The sequence below is a fragment of the Bombus bifarius genome, unplaced genomic scaffold (genome assembly GCF_011952205.1).
Source record: "Bombus bifarius isolate JDL3187 unplaced genomic scaffold, Bbif_JDL3187 scf7180000008199, whole genome shotgun sequence".
Lineage (NCBI taxonomy): Eukaryota > Metazoa > Arthropoda > Insecta > Hymenoptera > Apidae > Bombus > Bombus bifarius.
Window position 1 is genome coordinate 3,852,113 of NW_022884505.1, and position 23,821 is coordinate 3,875,933.

Below are 23,821 nucleotides of genomic sequence, written 5' to 3' on the forward strand. Positions count from 1 at the left end.
TTCTCCCTACTCATTGGCAAGTTGTGCAAAATGAAATGGAACTGTGTTAGTAAGCTTGCTTTCTCGAGGCTCGTGTACTAGAAAAATCGTTCTGTATATTTCTGAAAACACAGGTATCGAAGTTTTATACTGTTTCGACTTGATTTTCCGCATACTTTTTTTTCATTATTCTTCTCTTATCTTTGTTTAATTTATCATGTTTTGTTTTTTGTATCTATATACCTATACACATATAAAAAGGTATTAAAGTAAAGTTTGTCGATCGATGACACTGTACAACAACAACAACATTGTCGAACAATGTACAATTTCTCATTGTTTCCTTTACCATTCTCCTTTATAATTATCGATCATACCGCGATATGCGAATAAATAAAATATACATTGAGTCGACGTTACCATTATTACAAATGAAGACCACTGTATAAAAACATGGTAAGCTCATATTTGTACATTTTTTATTTTAATGCGAGGGAGAATACGTCAATGTGGTAGCTGAAGAAAAGAAAAATCTGTTAGGTCGAAAGATATAATAACGATATTAATAAGCGACAGCTACAAAGCTTTTCATAAGATATAGAATTTGTTTTTCCGTAAAAGAACAATGACGTAACTAACGTTACGATATATTCTATATTCTACGGGTCGTTATTTTTTAAATATTTAACAGCATAGTGTTATTCAAATAAGAAGAGTGTCGAATCTTAAATTATTGTTCCACGAAAAGTGGAAAACGTGGTTTATCATGTCTTTGTCTGGTGGTCTTCAAATACATTTGTTCGAAGAATCTCCAGTCGTCGCGAGAGAAAAGAAATTTACGCTTTATAACAACTATAGCACAAGAATTATCATCTTACAAACAATTTTTTTAACAATAATCATTTATGACAATCACGATGTGTAGAAATCGTAAAAAAATTTATCAGTGCCAAGACCATCGATAGCGTAGTACAAAATGTCCAATATGACTCAGCGTGATGATGTTGATGATCTAAATATTTAATACAAATTTGTCTTCTCTGATTAAATCGTACAGTATATTTAAAAAATATATTCGTTTCGCTGTTTCGTATTTAAAACGTTGATCACTATATCACAGATTTGATACAGTTCCATCCACGTAACTATAATACAAAAAATCACAATCGATACGTTCGAACAAAATTCAATCGAACTTTTAACTCTTAACTTGTACTATTGGATTCGCAAGCGGCGATTTAATTCCATACAAAGTAAGAAAGAAATTTCGAGCATTTCACGTTGCATTTTCTACTCCAAAAACTGAGGAGTACAAAATAAAATTTACCTCCTATATTCCACATAACAGAAATCATTAATCGCTTTTATTGCGTGAAATGTAAATTCGAATAAAATAATTAATGACCTCTTGGTGTAACAAAATGACGAAAAATTGAAAATTAATGATACAGAAATTACCATGCATAATAACATTCAGTAGCGTATTATATATCAAATTCTTAGTCTTAAATACTTCGAAATTAAATGATCTAATAGAAATTATTACGTACGATCCAACGATACCAATTAAAAGTTGAAAGTCACGCAATATTCCGTCGGCGAGAAATTACATTTTCGAATAAAATCCACGCGATTGTCTTTTCATATTGCACGATCGTCGAGTATGATCATTGTCATTATAATATTATACACTTTTCAACGTCTATCGGCCAACACTCTGTTTTGTACGTCATTTTGATTGCTTTCCTTTCTTGTCGCATGAGTTATGTATACACACATATATATATATTACGCGAGTTCGCAGTAACAATCAGTTTTCACCTTTCTTTTTTTAAGGAAAATTCGTGTATCTACTCGAATAATCTATACATCTATCATATATATAAATCTACGGTTACGTCCTGTTCAGGACACGAACAACTAACACTGTTAATCATTCATAACATAGGCGATGATATATTATAGACACGTATCGCGCGACATACAATTGATCACAAAAATATCCATATTTTATAAACAGTAAAGTTTAATTTAAAAAATTAATCTTTTTATCTATTTCTTTTCGTTATAATTCAATTATAGGTAATATGAGGACGGCATATACTCATGCGATGGCCATTAACTGATAAATTATGCGCAGATTTTTAAGATCGAAAAATTTCAACATCTTTCTTACATATATCCATGAAATATTTTCCCTCGTAATTTCAATCTATGAAATGAGATCCACTTTAAAATATTTATCATTCGTTAATCGTCAAAATTAAAATGGTAAGACTTTGCGAGTGTATTTGAAAGATGCTCCGTCTTTCGTACTAAGTTCTTAATATACAATATATTGCTATACGGTCTATTTTTGTTTTCGAATCACGAGGCCGTGTATTACTACTGTATGAGAAAATAAAAAATAGTTGTTGAAAAAAGATCTTGAATTATTTCTGTTTTCACCGATATGTCGTCTCAAGGTGGGTCGAACCACTTTCATGACCAACTGTATATCAATGTACAATTCGATCACAATTACCAATTTCTCAAAAACTTCTTCCCCCTTAAAATCAAGTAATTCTTGCAAAATTACCTCATGGAAAACTATTTTATTTGCCTGAAATCGTGCTGTACTCGATATTAGCACCATTCTAATATCGACAACAGTACGGCGAACGTAGAAATTGGTAATTGTAATCCCCTCAAGGGCACGAGATTTATTACCCTGTTCGTGGAACTAGAAAAATTCGCATTATCGATTTAGAGACGGATCACAGATAACGAAGTACCCTTTTCTGAATGCGGAACGCGAAAATTATGCTAAACGAAGGATTCGAACAATAGTGAATGTAACGCGCAAAGATTCGTATACGATTCGTTCGACAGAAATGTGGTAGGCTAATAAACAACATTAACATTAACATTAACAGTAATCTAAAAAATTAAAAAAGAAAAAGAAAGAAAGAAAAGACCGGCTCTGTCCAAATGAATAATCATTGCCTATATGATCGCGTAGATGTCATGATCCTGATAATACCGCGCGTGTATATATATACATACAAGTAAAAAGTATATTAACAACGATTTATACAACGAACTAGCCTAATTACGTGCTAAACGCCTTAATGATCGACGTGATGCTTTCGTATGTCCCGGTAACGAAACCGAGTAGACCGATTAGTACTATCAGGATATCTTTCGATATCGTAAACAAGCCCAGTGATGCGTTCTGCCAGCATACAACCATTTCGATGATTGGTGGAAATACGAGTGCCAAGGCGGTGCTGCTTACTGCACCGACCAATGATATGAACAGACCCAGTTGAGGTATCGCTTCAGCTAGGACAACTGTAATTAGATATAACAGGTGAAATTAGTATTAAATATATTTAACGTTAATCCTAGGACGTTTGAAGGAGAGTCAAAGAATGTCCGCAGAACTTCAAACGTTGGTAAACCTTTGAAACCCTTCAGCGTCCTAAGGTCAAATTAAATTATACATACAGATTTGATATTAAATTGGTATTTTCCTCGATTTTGCTAAATAGATTACGAATATTTACGTGAACTCATATTTTCATGACTACGGCCAAAGAAACCAGATCCAATCAGAAATTGTTTTAACTGTTAAGAATTATAATAAATACGTGTAGTTATATCGAGCGTATACCGAGGTTGAGCGAGAGTGTGAGTGAGAATAAATTAAATTCGGTTTGTAGCCGGCAGGCGAAAATTAATTACAACGAATAATCTACTTTTTACGTAAAGAAGTTTTGTAATTTTAAGAAAGATGACGTCAAATTGATATTTCAAATAAGAAATCTTCTTAAACGAGAACGTGATCGGGTCGGAGGACAAAAGGAGGTTAAGAAAAGGAAGGATGCTGTGAAAAAACTTTGTGATTCAGAGTGTTTAAAATATTTTTTTACAGCTGTGTTTATACGATTTAAAACGTTTAGAGTATTTATTATAATTTCAAATCGTTTAAGGGTTTAAAATAATCGAACATGAGAACCAAGGTTCGAACAAATTTTTCGTCCATAGCAGGGTTAACAATTTCGACTATTCTTACAGATGATAAATTGACGATAATGTTATATATTACATTATAGAACTTACATGTTAGGAAACACATCGAGGAACGGAAAACAGTCTCTGCGAAAACGGGCCACTTGAAAGGGCCAAAACGGTTGACGATCTTTGGCCAAATGATCGCAATGGGAACGTAAAATTGCAGTGCATACGTGAGTAATATACTCAACGAGATGGCAACCTGTATGCATTGAGGTAAGCTGCAAAACACAATAACGTCTTATGAGTATCCGAATTATTTCTCTTTGATTAATTGCTGTTAAATGCGAGAAACTTATTCAGCCGTTCGTCATCGTTATAATTATTCCAATTGTGTTAAATCTATCGCAACATGCAAATTTAGTCGTAAACGAAGAACGCAAAGAAACGTCTATGTGTATGGCTAATTGATTATTGCGTGTTGATGAAAAAAGGAACATGACGTCACAATATTATACAAATGGTCTAGTAGTTTGATAAAATAACACAACACTTCTAGGAAACCCATATAAGATAGAAACCTTAAATGCTCGCCGATGATTTTTCCATCCACCCTTTGTATGCAACAGAAAATTACGTTACAAACAGTTTTTTCTTAACTACGTGTTTTGTTTTTTTTTTTTTTTTTTTGTTTTTTTCTGTCTCGCTACTTTTCTCTATCACTTTGCGTGATAGTATTGCGATTATTCTGAACGCAGCGTGATTTATCACCTGAACGCATAATAATTTTCTATAGAGTCGATATAACAGAATTCTGCTTTCGTACATGGTAAAACAAACATGTGCTAATCACTTGCCTGATCTGTTTTGACGTCGATATACTACTTCTATTCTATAGAACTCAATTAGCAAATCAATTCGTAAATATACGCATACGTGTAACAAGATATTGATAAAAATATATACGAGACAATTAATTTGCATCGATAAATAACGTTTGGCAATTATGTACAGAATATAATTTAGCGAGTGATTAACATAAAGTAAGATAAAAGGAATTTTTATCGACCAACTGATAATGATAAGAATTTGATGTTCACTTAGAAAAGTAAATTTGAATACTTACACCTCCTTTGATTGGAGATTTAACGTAACGGATCCGGCCACTGTGTCGCCGTATTTTAAATAAGATATAAAACCCATCGCGACGAACATGCCACCGACAATTACCATTCCAACGTTTAGGACTCCCAGTGGCTTACTGAAATTGCTCGGTTTCTTCATTTCGTTCTTCAGGGGTAACACCTAAAATACAGCAGGATATTCGTTAGAACAGAAAAAACATGTCTTTTTATCGACAATCGAATTATGACTAACAAGTCGAGTCTTAAAAAATTCTATCGTAATAAAATATCGGATTGTTTGGGAAATTCAACTCAAAGTTAAAGAAAATAATGTTTAATTGTCAAATTAATTTTGTTCATTTAATTTTTTTAATTTTTTATTTTTATTGAATAATCTGTGCACCGCTTCCTTCGTTATTATCTTTTCATTATTGCTACGTTACGTGGATTTGCAGAAACTAAGTTTTTGTAGTAATTTATCGCATTTCATTATTGAAACAGTTTTATAAAAATCAGAATAAGCTGACAGATATCAGTGGATAAAAGACTATAACAATATATCATTCTCCTCTTTAACTTGTTATCGATTATCGGCATAAATGTCAGAAATTCTCTGCGCAGTTCAATAAATCTATTCACATCTTTCCTACGTCTTCCGTTGCTTTTTTGTAGGCCAAAAGAAAAAAGGGAAATACAGTTATATATAGAGAGACTTATATAACCGTTCAACTCGTTATTCCTATTGTAAATTTAACGCTAACGCAATAGTAATATTACATACTAAAGTTCACAGAACTCTTTGCATTGTTTTTGTAATTTAGCATTCTTTAGTATTTAATATCCTACGTTACAAGACGCTTATGCTGCGAATAAAATAACAGCTTTACGATAGAATAACTAGAAAATAATAGCGGTGAGAAGCTTTTAATTTGGTTTGGCTATCGATATGTACAATATTTATGGCCAACAGTGTACATCCGGATATTCGATATCAACTGGTAAGCGATCTTTGGCTAACAATCTTTATTATATATTAAAACTATTTTCAGCGGAAGACAGAAATATCTTCGCTCTTTCGACCGAATTTCCAAAATAAACATCATATACATAGAAATAGAATCTTTAGGAAGTACTTCATCGAAAATGACAATCCCAAAATGAGTATCATAACGTCCCCTGATTTTGTTTCTTATTGCAACAAAACAACCAAGTGAACGAAGTGACTGGTCGCGAAAATAACGCGTTACATAAATACGAAGAAGCACGTGCAAACGCGGCATCGCTTACCAAAGTAATACCCTCGAAAGAATATATCACAGTGCCAAAGAACAGAGGCAGCTCGTGCCAATCCGCGATATACCGCCTCTCGTGGATCGGCGGCAAATCGTGGCACATTATGTACATAGTAGCCACATAGCCAGCTATGACCAGAAAATTCGCCAGTGACGAAATGGGCACCAGGTACTTCAGGTTCCTGATCCACGTGCTCAGCATTATCGGGATCAAGATCACAGCCATATGTTGATGAACGTCCATCTCGATTCCGTACACGTCCAACACCTATGAAAGAAAATCGTTTTAGTCATTTATTAGTATCTGTTTGTAGCATATTTTGCTGTTTTTCAATCGTTAACTCTTTAAATAGCGTACGTTTAATAGCGTCAACGATTTGAAATCGCTTTTGTAAATTACATTTATATTATATTCCAATAATTATATTTATATTGGTAAAGTTTTACCAAAGAGTTTGTAGGATAGGAAAATTTTTAACTGATGTTTTCTATTTTAATTCTTTGCTTCTATGAAATGTACGTGCAATGATACCAAATTTTTGTTGGTAGTTTACATGCGCGTAAGAGGTTATAGTACGGATCATCGGTATGTAATAATAATATGAAAACTCGAGGATTCTCTCCTTTACAAATCCCTATCGAAAAACCTGAAGTTATTAAATTGGGAAAACACCATTGGTAATTGGTATCATCGTTGTTGATAAATGGCTTGACTCGAAAATGTTTGCTTGATCGAATAAAGATATAACTCCAAATATAATTCCTACGTTTCGTTTTTATATTGAAACGAGTGAGATAAGAATTTCCTAAAAGCTATAAATTTTATCGAACGAAGACTCTAATGAAATCTCGCCGATATAGGTCACTGATGGTTTATTCCACTTGAAATAAAAGAAGACAAGCTTCGTCTAATTTGCAGAAATGTTACATAGCAAAAACTCAGGGTAGCGAATGGAATGGAAATATATGAAAATACACGTAACGTTTAATTGCTGTTTTGCGCAGTATGAAAGATATTGTGCTCTGAACGATAATTACAGGAAATCGTGCGTGAGAAACGTTCACGACCAGAGTACTTGATATTGAAAGAGTTAATAGGAATTACGTATTACAAATGCGAATAAAAGATCAGAAAGGAAGAAATTAAAAATTGGTGGCTCACCTGCTTCATATTCTTCGCAATGAAAACGAAATAAACGCAGCAAAATCCAAGTTGCGTGATACATAAAAATACATTAACCATTTGTCTGGAACAAAGCGGATAGTAGTGTAAATCGTAAGAACAGATGAAAAAAAAAGAGAACGATAACGAAGCGTGCTATTAAAAAATGAAATGCGGAGAAACAGATGAAAGGTTTGAAATAAGACGTACAACTGATAATTAATAATTCTATTTTTTTCTCGCTCTCTAGTCGTATTTTTATAACGAATTTCCTACGAGGGACGCGAGATAAGAATGCGTGGTATGGCGTTAGAACGAACAGTCGATGGTGTCCCTATTTCATGGTCTTCTCATTATACATATACGTACCTCATAAACACAGAGTATTTTCGGAGTGCTAGAGGGCCGGTAGCGAAGCACAATTCCACGGTGCCAGCAAACCCAGTCGTGGCACTCGCATCGTTCACGCGACGCGTCACCTCTTCGTTACATTTAATCTGCAAACGCACGATAATGTCTACGTACAACGTCGAAGAAGAATTTTTCTCGCGATACTTTACTTCGTATTACCGCTAAAGGCGTAAAACTATTTACATTTCTTAAGAACGATTAGAAATAGAGTATAATATACAGGGTGTCCCGCAGCATCGAAGCACCGATTTTGCAGATAAAGACGATAAAAGAAAGTTCGCGTAAACAAGCGTCTATTTGACCTTGCTTTCTAGCTATTGCGAGTTTCTTTGTCGACAAACTCCATGTAACCGTATAGCTTCGCGAGAGATGTTTGGAACGACCTGCTCGCATTCGAACACGAAATCGGAGACGTTTTATCGTCGACTGTCTTGCTCTCTCCATCTATCCAGATATCGTTCGTTCGATGTTGAGTTGTGTTTGTAAATAGGTAAGTGAAATTAGTTCAAACACTTCCATCTTTCGATAGAGTTATTCCAATTTATTGAAACTCGTTGTAACCCGTAAACAAGGTCAAACAGGACATATGTTTGTCGGAATTTCTTTTTTGTTTTAGGCTGCAGAATCCATCGCCGATGCGGCTCTCCAATGCTATAGGAAATACCGTTTGTAGAATACAACTAAAATACAGCGTATTACTAAATAGAACCGCTGAGTGTTCGTTGAAATTATTCATCCTCTAAAAAAATACGATGATTATTATTCGCATACGATAGTAAAATTTCAATAGATTGCAATATCGCTTGGTTTGGCAAACGTTTAAGAGAACAGTGTAAACGTAGCAAAGAGATCAGTATACCATGTATCGTACGGTTTTCATACTTTGCTGGAATTTATGTAATTGAACGACTCGCAAAAACCATTTATCATGCTGTATTAAGAATATACGCAGATGACGAATAACGATCATTAGTTGTTTCAGAAATTGAATTTAACATCGATTGCTAAACCGGCTGAGCGTTTATGCATCGGAAAGTACAAAAAATCCACGCGATACAGGTATTGGGGTTAGGTTGAGGTTAGGTTCACTTAGTTGCCAACCCAATATATGCAAAATATCCTAAATATAATATCGCACTTATTACGATGCTTAGCGGGTAAAAAAAATCTCTCAGTAGGTTCTAATCGTGTTTGGAAAGATATAAATTTGCATAAACATCCGCAGTTTATTCGATCGTAAACGGTATACGAATATCGATGCTATTTTACAAGAAAGTAATAATGTTAATATTATTTTATAAAAAAAAATTAATAGATGGAATTATTGTAGTTATTTATTTAGGCAAACAATAGAGAAAATAGTGGGTTATACGTACAAGAATATGTTGAGCGTGAACACAAATAACCCCGAGGAACATAGTAAGCGGCGGAGCCAGCAGCAGTCCGGCATGCTTGAAAGCATCCCCTAACGCAAAGATACCGGAGCCGACGTTACCTTTGAACAGGTGCATCATTGTTTCTAAATACCTGTAATTATTCATTCGATATAAATAACATTCTGTATGAAAGCTATACAGATTCTCTATTCGAGCCGGAAATATTCCAAATACGTACTTGAACCTCTATAAACAAATATCATATGCGGTAATACACATAAAGCAATTATCTACCATACCTCTCGTTTGTATTTATTATTTCAAATTAGAATCTCTTTAAGAAATAGATTCTTGTCCTTTTCTTTTCTCGATTTTTACTTTGGTTTCGAACGTTGAGAAATCCTCTGTTGAAATATGAGAATCTTTTACAATTTGATCTGACGATACTTAAATTTACTTATCGGATACCATAAAAATATAAAAATATTATTTTCTTATTTTATGCATCTTACAGCCATACTATACGTCGGATCATCTTTTATTGAAACGCGTTCTTTGCTGAGTATCGTTACTGAGTCATTGTCGGAGATTGTCAAATGAAGAGTTGGAAAATTTTCAGAAAGAAAGAGAGAATCAAGTTTCACGGTATAAGCATCGGATAAATTTCGTAGAAAGATTAATCGTTAACACGACGTACTATCGATAATGGAAATTCGATCGGCGATGAACGCGTTAAAGAGCATGAACAAAGCTTGGTACAGTTGACTGAAAATTTCCTAAGCATTCCTGTGTCACGTCGCGCGAGCTAATTTGAAATCGCCGGCGAATGAACCGAGCCGACCGAGTTTCAAAACCTTCGCTCCGTGCTTGTCCGCTGTTTTATGCATCGTGCAAACACGTGCGTGGTTGATCCGTGGATATCGTTAATTAGTCAGCAAACAGGATGGTTATTCGAATAACTGGAATAAACAAAAATAAAGACCTACGTATGAAAATAAAGTGCGGTGAGATTCCTTTTAATACGAGCGACTCAAATGCCTATAAATATCTGTTTCTGAAATTTGTTAATGCTTTGTACGTTGATTCATGGAATATTAAAAGACAATCTTACGCTTAAACAGCTGTCACAAGCCAATGATCTTGTTACGTCTCAATGATAATTTAATAATTTCATTGTAACCAAAGGTTTACAGATATCAACGTGTTAATTGGCAAATACATTTTCCGGTATTTTTTAATTTGAATTTTTTCATTTTACGTTGATTCGTGGAATATTAAAAGACAATCTTACGCTTAAAAAGCTGACACAAGCCAATGATCTTGTTACGTCTCAATGATAATTTAATAATTTCATTGTAACCAAAGGTTTACAGATATCAACGTGTTAATTGGCAAATACATTTTCCGGTACTTTTTAATTTGAATTTTTTCATTTTACGTTGATTCGTGGAATATTAAAAGACAATCTTACGCTTAAAAAGCTGACACAGGCCAATGATCTTGTTACGTCTCAATGATAATATAATAATTTCATTGTAACCAAAGGTTTACAGATATCAACGTGTTAATTGGCAAATACATTTTCCGGTACTTTTTAATTTGAATTTTTTCATTTTACGTTGATTCGTGGAATATTAAAAGACAATCTTACGCTTAAAAAGCTGACACAGGCCAATGATCTTGTTACGTCTCAATGATAATATAATAATTTCATTGTAACCAAAGGTTTACAGATATCAACGTGTTAATTGGCAAATACATTTTCCGGTACTTTTTAATTTGAATTTTTTCATTTTACGTTGATTCGTGGAATATTAAAAGACAATCTTACGCTTAAAAAGCTGACACAGGCCAATGATCTTGTTACGTCTCAATGATAATATAATAATTTAATCGTAACCAAAGGTTTACAGATATCAACGTGTTAATTGGCAAATACATTTTCCGGTATTTTTTAATTTGAAATTTTTCATTTTTTTTTTTCTTTAAGGTACTGTACTTTAATTGTACTTTCACGCAATTTTAAAAGTAATTTCGTTGTATATTACATTCGTACGAATATTTGTATCAAATATATACATCGATATTATTTTAAAAGATGTTTGTTTCTTGGGAATCGCGATTAATGAAAAGACAAACTTTTCTTTTTTTTTTGCCAATTCCCATATAGGTCGTTAAACGTTATGCGAACTATAGCTAAAACGTATAAATATATTTATTTATATATTTAGATGTTTTCAACGTCTAGGTGGAAAAATACGACGAAAGGCGGAATATTTTGATAGCCTTCGTTCGCAGATGTTCTATCTCTAAAATTTCAACGAGACACTTCGATGAAACGCGTAATTATGCAATCGATTAGAATACTATTAATACATTACAACAACAGTGATTCCTCAAATGAGAAGTTAAATGTGGAAATTACGCGAACCAATGAGAGCTTATGCCAACGTATTTATTTCGAGATTCGGCTTCGGCTTTTGCGGTTTGTGGGGAAAGTACAGGCCTCAAGTTGCTCGTTAATCACTCTACCTGATGATATACGTATGGACATTTAATCGAATCAAGGTACTTCCTACCAAAACCTTGACCACCATCGATGAAATAGTATTAGATAAAATGCGATAGAAAACGATAGAGAACAATAGCAAACTTTGTATCAATACCAAAATTCATGTAAACTTCTATTTCTTTTTCATGTACATATTACTACCACTTTCTTTATAAACTAACGCTTCTAAGTTTCTTTTTTTTAATTTAATTTCTTTTATCTTTTGATAAAAAATTTATTTCATTAATTTAACAGATTATTAAGCGCAGATTGTGTGTCGATTTTTGTCAAATTTCTACAAATTGAACTATTACTAATAGAAACGGAATTTTTAAGTATTCCTGGAAAGAGAATATAATTGACTAACAATAAAATTCAAGACCAATTTTATTACTAAGACAAATACTTTTGACTTGTCACGGTACAATATTAGATACATTACACACGCAATATCGAGCGTAAAAAGTTTGGCAAATATAGTTGAAAAATATTTGTCTTGTATATATCTATTTCGCATAATATTATATCCGTTTTAGATGATTCAGAAAACTATTAGACATATTTCATAGCTAATTAAATTCTTTTACCACTGTACGCGTTATTTTATGTTATACACAACGTGCAATGTGAAAAAGATTAAAGTGTACAGTTTAGAAATATTTATTTTGTATATGTACTTTTCCATCGTGTTAAATTTATTTTACACGAGTTATAAGTGTATCGTGTTCCAAAGCTCGGTGTGTTATTTTACTAATGTGCTTTTTAAGCAGATTATTGAAAAAAGATTGTCTCGTACGATTAATTTACTTTTCCATCGCGTTACATTTATTTTACACGAATTATAAGTTCATCCTGTTCCAAAGCTCGGTGTGTTATTTTACTAATGTGCTTTTTAAGCAGATTATTGAAAAAAGATTGTCTCGTACGATTAATTTACTTTTCCATCGCGTTACATTTATTTTACACGAATTATAAGTTTATCGCGTTTCAAAGCTCGGTGTGTTATTTTACTAATGTGCTTTTTAAGAAGATTATTGAAAAAAGATTGTTTCGTACGATTAATCGAATTTTGTATATTTACTTTTCCATCTCGTTACATTTATTTTACACGAGTTATAAGTTCATCCTGTTCCAAAGCTCGGTATATTATTTTCCTAATGTGCTTTTTAAGAGGATTATTGAAAAAAGATTGTCTCGTACGATTAATTTATTTTTCCATCGCGTTACATTTATTTTACACGAGTTATAAGTGTATCGTGTTCCAAAGCTCGGTATGTTATTTTACTAATGTGCTTTTTAAGAAGATTATTGAAAGAAGATTGTTTCGTAATAAGATTAATCGAAAGTCTCACAGCCGAGCTCGCAGAAAGGTAGCGTGCTTCCTCCTACTCGTCATTTACTTGCTTATAAATTGTTTCATATCGTGATTTACATTAATGTTACGCATGTTCGCGAATTAAGGAAATTACCCTTGCACGTGACTGTCATATACGATCCAGCGTAATGACGTATAATTAAGAAACATATCCGTGTAACGTGGCTGTACCAACAATAACGTTGCAATTAAAAGAGTGGACAATTTCGTTCAGCTCGTAACGCAAGATTGAGAGGAAAGACAAGTCAGACCAGTTGAACGTATTCGAGTCGTTGGACGTAATTGAACGTATCGCGTGTAGCAATATACAAGAAGAACGACAAGAGTGGCAGATTTTCAAGAAAACAATATAATCGTACAAGTTGAAAAGAATTTACGTATCTGATACGTTCGGAAGAATAAGTGAGACGCTGTAAAAATTGATAGAAAATTAAACTAGAAATTTTGTCAAGATACTTCGAAGATTTTCTGAAACGTTGAATCTAGAAAGCTGTTCAAAGATTTGGAAAAATGAAACTAAATATTCCACGGAATCTCCTGTGAAAGGTAAATCGAACATTTTGTTAAATTCTACCAAGTTGTACTCAACGTTCTAATTAAATCCGCAAATTCGTATTAGGCAATTTTAGAAAGCAGCGGCTCTTAGGAAGAATAGAAAATTAAACTGAAAGACATTCGAAACTCTAAAAGATTGCGAAAGAATCGTAAACGCGTTTCTCTCCTCGCAAAAATCTTTCGCAAGAAGAGAAAAATTTCACGAATAGCAACGATCGAGTCGAAAAGGCTACAACAACGATCCAAGTATCAAGGCCAAGGATTGATATACTCGGATCGACGAACAACTTTTCATCAAAGTCAGGGAATTAAGTGACGATATCATATCCCCTGTTATCTCAACGATGATATCCTTTCAGGCAACCACGATATCGAAACGTTCTTTATCTCTACGTAGTTTAAATATCCTCTAGTCAACTGCGGTATGAAATGCCAGATTAAGAATACTTAAGTCTGTAACGCGGTATGCCACAAGAACCTTGAATTCTTCACTTTAATCGTCCATTGCAATTATCTTGGACTTAGTTAAATCCAACAACTAGGAACTCTAAGATATTATAAATCTGTTGACAATTGTGGATCTTAATTGCCGAAATAAAAGTAAAGGAACACTAAGGTTACACTTAGAATTCATATTAAAATAGTTTTAGATCTATTTAATAAACGATTTCCAGGATCTTCGTCGATATACATTTGCACGCGTCTCAGCATTCTCTTTGTCTCGCCATCTTCCACCCCACACTGCCAACGGAACAGTTAGATTCGTCTGCTTTTCGAGACACATACATACTTTCGCACACACATACTTTCACACACTCATATTCACATACGTGTGTCACTACTACGCGGCCAATCTAGTCTAGCACACAAAATTATAAATATCTCAATAAAATCAATTCGAGTCTCGAGTAATATTAATTGTCGATTTTTATTTCGTTCAAGTTGGATAGAACAAGCAGATTCAACGGCGAAGAACGTGTCAAATTTACGTGGTTTTCCTCTCGCGGAGTAATTATGCCGAGGAATGTGACGGAAAACGACGATTATCCTGCAAACTGTTTCCTTCCTCTGGCGTATCTCTTCGTCAAATACGCGGCAACAAGGATAACGTATGTGAGAACGAATCTCTCGATTGGTTATCTTAGGAGGAACAAAAACATCTATTGTTCGCCGAACCTTCTAATTATGAGAATTCTAATGTAACGTCACAAGGAGGAACTAAGAAATACGTACGCTCGTCGTAAAAATCAGGTCGGTAACAAAAACGTGAGAGGTTAGTTTTCCAAATGTCTATAAAACAGAGAAGAGGAAGATTATCGAGATATGTGTAATTTTGTGTGCTACACTAGATTAGCCGCGTAGTAGTGACACGCATATATGAGTATGAGTGTGTGGGAGTATGTGCGCGCACAGCGTCTCGTAAAACAGAAGAATACAATCGTTCCGTTGGTAATGCGGTAAAGAAGATGGCGAGACAAAGAGAGTACCGAGACGCGTGCAAATGTGTATCGACGAATATCTTGTAAATCACATATTAAATAAATCCGAAACTAATTTGATATCGATTCTAAGTGTAATCTAAGTGTTCCTATACATTTATTTCGGCGATTTTGATCCACACTTCTCGACAAAGATTACCATTACCAGCCTTGTTTGCGTTCAATTAGAGAGACATCAAAGCGACTGATCGATGGAAGGAAAGGGAATATTTGAAACACTGAGATAAAATAGATAATTTTAAATTGTTATTCTTGTGAAACAATTTAATTTATATGTACTTTGTTTTATTTATATTTATACGTATATTTGTAACTTTTTGAAATGTTTCTAATTTATTAATTAAATTTATTACGTAAATTCCTTACCTTGTTTTCCATAATCTAGGTAACGCAGTATCGATAGAATAACCTCATTAATGGAAAATAATCACAATTGATTTACAACAAAAGGTAATTACCAATCAAATAAATTCGGACTTTTAACGTTCGCTTTTTCATTTCGTCGCGTACTTAGAACATTAAACGGGAATAAAAATGAAACATTTATAGGTAACAGAAAATGGCTATAACTGGCAATGTGTAAGTGAAAACCGCAAAAGTGGAAGCTATCTTGCGGCCATGTAACGTATCCGCGTAAACACACGCACACGCAAAGTCACACACACGCGTAACGCATAAAAGAAAACGTATTCTTCCTTTTGGACATTGAAACTGAACCTGAGTTATCGCGAGCTTTTTTGCTTAGCTGGTAGTGTACTCGAAAGTGGCCGTAAATAATCGTCGGAGGGACGTAATAAATACCGAGAGTTTCAGGGTAAGTAAACTTACGAGGTCGGGTGGTGAACGGAAATTCCATGCTCGTCGCTTCCGCCTTCCATTTCAGCGCCCTTCTCCACCGCTAAAATGGGATCCTTCGATTGAAAAGCTCCGTACGTGCTGCCATTCCTGACGAATAAACGTTAAATACAAATAGCAAGTACATGGCGTAGTATCGAACAATAAGATTATTGAACTTCGCATGCTTTTTAACGCTACAACTACAGATAGTTAACACGAAGCTGTTTCCAAAACCAGTCAAAATGGCTGGTCCTTAAAAAATACGTAATAATGGAATATTTGTATATTTATTGATTTATTACTTTCTTACAGAAGCACTTCCATGTTATGTAATACATTTTTGGTATTATTAATGACACGTTTATAAAATTGTAGAAACAGTCGTTTTGAATGGTGCGGAATTTTTAGGGGTTGGCATCTAGCGATCTAGCGATCGATCCGGAATTTTCCTGACAACCGATATCATCATATGGAATGATACGCGGTAAAAATTTTGAAAACGTGCGGGAAGTTGTAGAAAACGAGGAAACTGGTTAATTGGGGTTCGATAAACAGATTGCAGGATCCTTTTACACTTTGAGAAGAACCGGTCATTTTGACTGGTATTGGTACAAGTAACCTTGATACAAAATTATTTTCAGTCTGAATACATAAAAAACAAAATAAAATTCATTACGTTATTCTTTTAGTTACCGTTGCGGAACTCGTTACATCATTGCGGAAAAAAAATACAACACGAAGCACGTATATGTATATTGAGAATAAAATTGTAAAACCAATCGATTCGACTGGCGTGGTAGTTCTAGTGTTAATAATACCAACAAATATTGAGATAAGCATTAAAGGTTAACGAGAAAGTTTTCAGCTTTGCATATTTGAAAACGGTAATTTAGAAACTCGATATCCTCGAGATCATTATTAATGGCAATAATAAATTGTAGTAATTATTCCTCAATTCTGTAAAAAATTTTGTCAAAGAATTTACAACTTCTAATAGAATCGATGACACGAATAGTATGAAATATGAACAAGAGAAAAGTACACTCTCCTACAAGATCCAGGCGTATTTTCAGTTTTAGAAAACTAAATGAACTTTAATCGTCGAGAAATATACTTTGACTGGTCGACGTTGATAATTTCTTTTCGAGTATATTGAGATATTAATAATCGATGATCTTGAAGTTTGAACTTCTGCAGCCACTGGCACACGTGGTTTCATTTGAAAATATCAGCATCGCTGATACCTTTCGCACGAGGCATTTAAATCAAGAACAAAGAGAGGATGATTTCTACTTCAGCGTTTTAAGTTTTAAGAAAAGGAGAACGGTGTTGAATATACGCTTTGTCAGTTGCAATTATGTTCAGGACCATGTCGCAAGTAATACCGCGAATAAAATAATAAACAACACGATGCTCGCGTATTAAATATTCCATGCAACGATAATCGTGTGATATTAAATGACGTATCTGATAGCTGTGTCGTGCATTTCCCATGCCAAAGTGTTCTATGACGTGTCAGACACGTCATTTCACCGTAACCAGTTGATTACCGTACTCTCCGTATGAACAATCCAATAGAATGAAATATTATTTATACGGTAAATATCTTTCAATTTAATCGTAGGAAATTTGAACGCTGCCATAATATACTACCGATATTAATAACGAATAATAATATTTTTCTTGCTGTCAAAAATGAAACATCGATGTATTATAAGAACACTAAATGACACTAACGATAAGACATGTATCTGAATGTGGAATGTTGTAGATCAAGATCGAGAAATGCTGTTACGGATCGTGAAACTAAAAGCATAGAATTCTTTGCTACGGTTAATAGTTTTCCGCACGATATCACGCGATCATCGTCGAACGAATCTTCCATTCACGAGAATTCGAGAGGCTGCACGCAGATTACGTAAAAATCCGTGGCAATAAAACCTCTAATTGCCGTGCGTTCTTTTTCTGCTAAAGAAACCCGAGTTGCAACAAGTGCAGCTAGAACGCAGTGCCACCGAGAGCAGCTCTGTATAAAGTTACGTCTAACTTTTCCCATGAACGTCAAACCAGTTGCTCGTAAGATTTACGATTACCGTAGCACCAGCGTCTATCGTAGACTCGTCGACGCTAGAATGCACCAAACGCGCTCTACTTTCACTCGAATTGTAAACGAGGTTGAATAACAGCCAATTTGGAAATTATATCGGCGACGATGTTAACGATCGTCGAACGATCAACGCCGACAATAATCCCACGACACGAGATTTCTAAATAAAATATTAATGAAATAATAATAATTTTCCATATTTGCAAACGAGCGATAGAGATTTAGGGAACTTGAAAGATCGAAAAGAGCGAATACTCGACAGAAATTGCAATTTGCAAAATTTCAAGTATGAGATCAGAGACGCGGCGAATTTCGTAGGAAGAAAAGTTTGAAGGAAATTCGATTTCACGCAGTGAAGACGTAATAAATTTCACAGGAAACGCAACATAGCCAGTGGAAAAATCGTAATAAATCGAGTGACTGGGAAAGTATGCTGTATGCGCGATCTGACATTAACGTTTCAAGGTAATACAGCTCTAAACCACTTGTTAGAAACACGTTTTTACTAGTGCGAACAAATATTTTGAACTTTCCTACTTGGACAACAAGCACCGACACGACGAACAACGTCGAATTTATCATTCGTTATTTATAATTCCTGTTTGAGCAACGTGGCCGATTTTCCTTTCAAAACCTACACAAGCAACGGTATTCGACGAAACGACCACTATAATTAAACTAACTTCACCATTTTAAACGCACACACCGTACGTAAGAATATTCTTGCTCGAATAACGCCGATGCAAAGCTTCAACGGGACTAGGATTAATTTAAATGAGCTATTATCGTATCTTGAGCAAATTAAAACGAGAAAAGCGCGTTAAACGAAGGTTTTTTCAGACAAGAAGATCTTGCCGCATTAAATAACTGAGAAATTTATGGCAACGAAGAATAACGAGTCTCTATCCTCCATATCCTTGAATAAATGAATGATTAACGATCGAATGATTCGATATACGAAGAAACCACGAGGAAATCACGTTGCTACCATGAAGATAGAACAGACTTTGATATAACGTTTGTTTACAACGGTCATAAGTGTTTTGGAAAATTGCGAGTCTAAAATATAAAGTCTCAACGAATCACGAACAATCTTGTACGATAAATATCGTATCTCATTTTTGTTCCTACTGTTTAATTTTTTAATAGAATCTTCCGAATCATCGACCCACTGACAAACTTTTATAGGCAAGAATACAAATTCTAGACGAGATTATTTAGATGAATTAAAGCGAAAGATCCGACGTTCGTTAGATTGTCAATTAAATAATTTCTACCGTGTGAGAATATAAATGGATAGACGAAAGGCACGTCGAATACCGCACAAGTTTCACTAGTTCGATACCAGATCGAAGAAATATCGTTAGGTGCCAACGAACTACGTCACTTTTGGCTCCGGTCTTGCCATTGAAACAGGAACACGTATGTAAGACCTGCTAGTTTCGCAATTTGACCGTTCAGTGGTAACCAGTCTATTTCACTGACTATTTTGGGTAACGATGAACTGGATAAGACGCGATAGATGCACACGATTCTTGTAGATCGCGACTACGGTGTCCATGTTCTATTAAGACATTCCAAATACCTTACGAAGCTAAAGGAAAACGATATGAAGATTAATGGTTACGGAAAATTTGTCGTACAACGTCGATGGAGTTAGTGGAAATTTTTAATCGTAACAGATACGAGTAATCGAGAATGGAAAACACGAAGGGAAATATGTTAAACTGGTAAGAAGGTCGATAGGAGGAAAAGATACGAACGTTAAACAGGGAAAAGACGAAAGTTTGCAAAAATATTTTTGACGCTAGAAGATCCAGGACATTTGGGATGAAAGTTCTCAAACATGTTTAATTAACGATGTGATAAAATCATCTAGTCGTTTTATAATGTCGTGACATAAATCAAGGATCATATTCAAAGATCGCGTTTATAATCAAAGCTGAATTTTAATTGCGTTTTTAACGGTAAATCACGATGCAAAGTATCGAATGGAAGATGTAAGAATAAAATTACAAACTGAAACATCAATTAAAATTAAAAGCTGAATTAATTCTGTTTTTAATGTTAAACCACGATGCCAAGTATCGAATGGAAGATGTAAGAATAAAATTACAAACTGAAAAATCAATTAAAATTAAAAGCTGAATTAATTCTGTTTTTAATGTTAAACCACGATGCCAAGTATCGAATGGAAGATGTAAGAATAAAATTACAAACTGAAAAATCAATTAAAATTAAAAGCTGAATTAATTCTGTTTTTAATGTTAAACCACGATGCCAAGTATCGAATGGAAGATGTAAGAATAAAATTACAAACTGAAAAATCAATTAAAATTAAAAGCTGAATTAATTCTGTTTTTAATGTTAAACCACGATGCCAAGTATCGAATGGAAGATGTAAGAATAAAATTACAAACTGAAAAATCAATTAAAATTAAAAGCTGAATTAATTCTGTTTTTAATGTTAAACCACGATGCCAAGTATCGAATGGAAGATGTAAGAATAAAATTACAAACTGAAACATCAATTTCGATCGATCAATTAAAATTAAAAGGTGAATTTTAATCTGTTTTTAATGTTAAACCACGATACGAAGTATCGAATGGAAGATGTAAAACTAAAATTACAAACTGAAAAATCAATTAAAATTAAAAGCTGAATTAATTCTGTTTTTAATGCTAAATCACGATGCCAAGTATCGAATGGAAAATGTAAAAATAAAATTACAAACTGAAAAATCAATTAAAATTAAAAGCTGAATTAATTCTGTTTTTAATGTTAAACCACGATGCCAAGTATCGAATGGATGATGTAAGAATAAAATTACAAACTGAAAAATCAATTAAAATTAAAAGCTGAATTAATTCTGTTTTTAATGCTAAATCACGATGCCAAGTATCGAATGGAAGATGTAAGAATAAACATACAAACATACTTTTTTAGCAAATATCGAACAGACACGTAAATATAGTTGACATTTTCTCATATTAAGTTTGTCTGCGTTTAAAATAATATAGAAAAGAATTTATTCGCAAATATGTCCTCTGTTGCTAAACTCTGTCTGTCGTCGCTTAAAAATCACACGACAGCCTGTCGATTTATTTTAATTTTAGATTCACAGAGATCATATGAATTTGAATAGTTCGTCCTTTAAAAATTTAGAAAGCAACAGGCTGATCATCGAAATTGAAAATTTATACAAAACAGATTCAGTGAACAGAAATACTCGATCGCTTCTGTAAAGTATTTAAAAACGATAATCAACAATAAAAGAAGTATGACGAAACAATGACAACACACGGGCGGGAAGCAATAAATTCTTAATCAGCAACGTGAATATTACAATGCATCTCGTAAATCATCGAATCGACTCGCTGTCAGTCCAAGTGGAGAAATTGCAGATACGTGACATGACAAACGAGCAGATGCGAACAATTTTATACGTGCAAAACGATTTAAAATGCAAACATTGTAGATGCTTTGAAACTTAAGTATAGCGAGTATTTTATGACAAAGCATGATAGGTATTTATTTACCTGTGAGGTTCCTTCAACGTCATCTCGTCACCACGCAACGAACTCCTCTTCGCATTGGGATTTTTATGCATTTCCATCTGCAATCAGAAAACAAACGTTTTGGAAATTTATCAAATTTTACAATCAGTTGGTAAGCTTAGATTACAGCTGTTTTTCACAAAATAATGCATTGTTCGTTATCAAATTATATCGAATTTTTATTATATCCATCCGAGTAACTACTATTATTATTAACAATTCGTCAAGTATTTTAATCAACTAACGAAGCGTAAATTGATTTTTCATGAAATGGTATTGTTTAATTCTTAAGAAATTGAAACTTCAGTGAAACGATAATTATATTGTATTTTTATTTTTATATTCCTACTATTTGTGATTTTTATCATATTTTTTTCTAAATTATGAAAACATAGCTTGGCTAAGATCGAAATGTTATAATGTTCAACCTAACATAGCATACACATTTGTTACCAGTTAACTGTGAAACGTGTCAACGAATGATGCGTTTAAAAGTTGAAAAACATGATTAACCCGAATTCGCAAAATCATAAGTTATGTACCATCAACGATTCGCAACCCACTAACTTTAAGTTAGCACAAACATCAACGTAAATGAATAAGGCATACACGAGAATCGATGCCAAGATCGCGTAGCGTATAAATCTTTTCGCTCATTTACATACGTTGAGAAAAATAAAAGTCTAAAGAATGTACTTGTGAGGACGAGAACGTTACGTAAAAGTATCAAGAACATATGTTATGTGTATCCCTGATTTTATGTATCGTTACGTATCGTCTGACCAATTTAAAAAAAAAATTATATTTAACTCAATTCAACTCAAAACAATTTCTCGTTCAACGTCTGTAAACGCTGGGACCAGACACGACGAACTACTTACGATAGAAAAAAAATCTTCGCGAACACGCTGTATCAAAAGAGAAGTTTCGAAATTTAAGGAATTTAAAGTTAAATTCGTGATACAATACGCATCAAATTTTTAATTGAACAAATATTTACGAGATAGTAAAAAAAAAAGATTCGCACAATTTGTAAAAAGAAAAGTAGGAAGAAGGTTTTCGTAACGTTTTGCTAAATCAGATATCTTTAAATGCGTTTTATCGTTTGCTATAACCGGTCTTCTTGCCTAGCTATGATAAAAAGAACGAAATATCTTCTATCAGCATTAATTACTTACTTCTCTAGGATGAAAAAAGAAATAAAATATCTTTTATCGGTAGTTTATATAATTTCTTTGAAAATCGCTGATCGCGGACAATAATTTTTTCAGGGGAAAGTTCAATTTTTTATTCGACTGCAATTCCATGTTCGCGAGATAACAGAACGATATGCCGTTAAAATTGCGACGTAACCGGCGCTTTTCTTCGACGAGCTGCCGATCGAGCTGAGGTCGCGCGAAGTTCAATGGAAGATGCCAATCGGACGATACATTTCTCACGGAAACGTGACTGAACATCTGCCTACCGGCTTCCTTCCATTTTCTCTGGTACTATTCCGCTTCGTTAACAAGCCACTTCTGCGAACAACCGACGCGCAATTGCTGGATAACGTAACAGGGATTTCTACCCTTTAAGTCGATTGCAACTTGGACAATTATCGGCGAATACAGCGTTCGATTGTCCTCGAGAATAATAATTAGTCCTGATAATTAGTCGCCGTCAGTTACGAAGACGAAAAAAGAAATTCAGAAAGAAGAAACGATATTAAATATGAATGTAGTATCGTGGAAAAAAGGCCTGTGGTGGCACTCGATAACAATACCACTACTCGACGCTAACTAGCGTCGGACGACATCAGCGCAGTGGTTAGCGCCTTAGGTTACGAACGTTCGGAACCCGGGTTCGAATCCCGGCGACCGGAGTGTCCAATTTTTCTTCCGTGATACAAAGATGAGAAGAAAAGCGGCCGTACCCAGTAGCGACATCTAAAGCCTTACGGCGCTTACGATACTACAATAAATTATGTCATAAACAGTTAAGGAGAGAGACGTGTTATAGG

General features: G+C 34.1%; 1 protein-coding gene across 6 annotated transcripts in view; it reads right to left on the minus strand.

The window, feature by feature from the left end:
• Positions 1-75: 75 nt before the first annotated feature.
• The window catches only part of LOC117210054 (proton-coupled amino acid transporter 1), a 53,408-nt gene continuing 29,662 nt past the window's right edge, over positions 76-23,821 (minus strand). For 2 of the 6 annotated variants that reach the window (XM_033452657.1, XM_033452661.1), the window contains exons 2-11: positions 21,805-21,881; positions 16,149-16,265; positions 9,341-9,491; positions 7,923-8,050; positions 7,554-7,638; positions 6,387-6,659; positions 5,102-5,280; positions 4,557-4,589; positions 4,084-4,256; positions 3,071-3,312 (exon numbers count right to left, since the gene is read on the minus strand). In XM_033452657.1, the coding sequence (XP_033308548.1) occupies positions 3,071-3,312; positions 4,084-4,256; positions 4,557-4,589; positions 5,102-5,280; positions 6,387-6,659; positions 7,554-7,638; positions 7,923-8,050; positions 9,341-9,491; positions 16,149-16,265; positions 21,805-21,881 (1,458 nt within the window). Of the gene's footprint in view, positions 3,313-4,083; positions 4,257-4,556; positions 4,590-4,646; positions 4,747-5,101; positions 5,281-6,386; positions 6,660-7,553; positions 7,639-7,922; positions 8,051-9,340; positions 9,492-16,148; positions 16,266-21,804; positions 21,882-23,821 lie in introns of those variants that run through there. The other 4 variants (XM_033452655.1, XM_033452659.1, XM_033452656.1 and 1 more) reach the window with 4 other exon arrangements.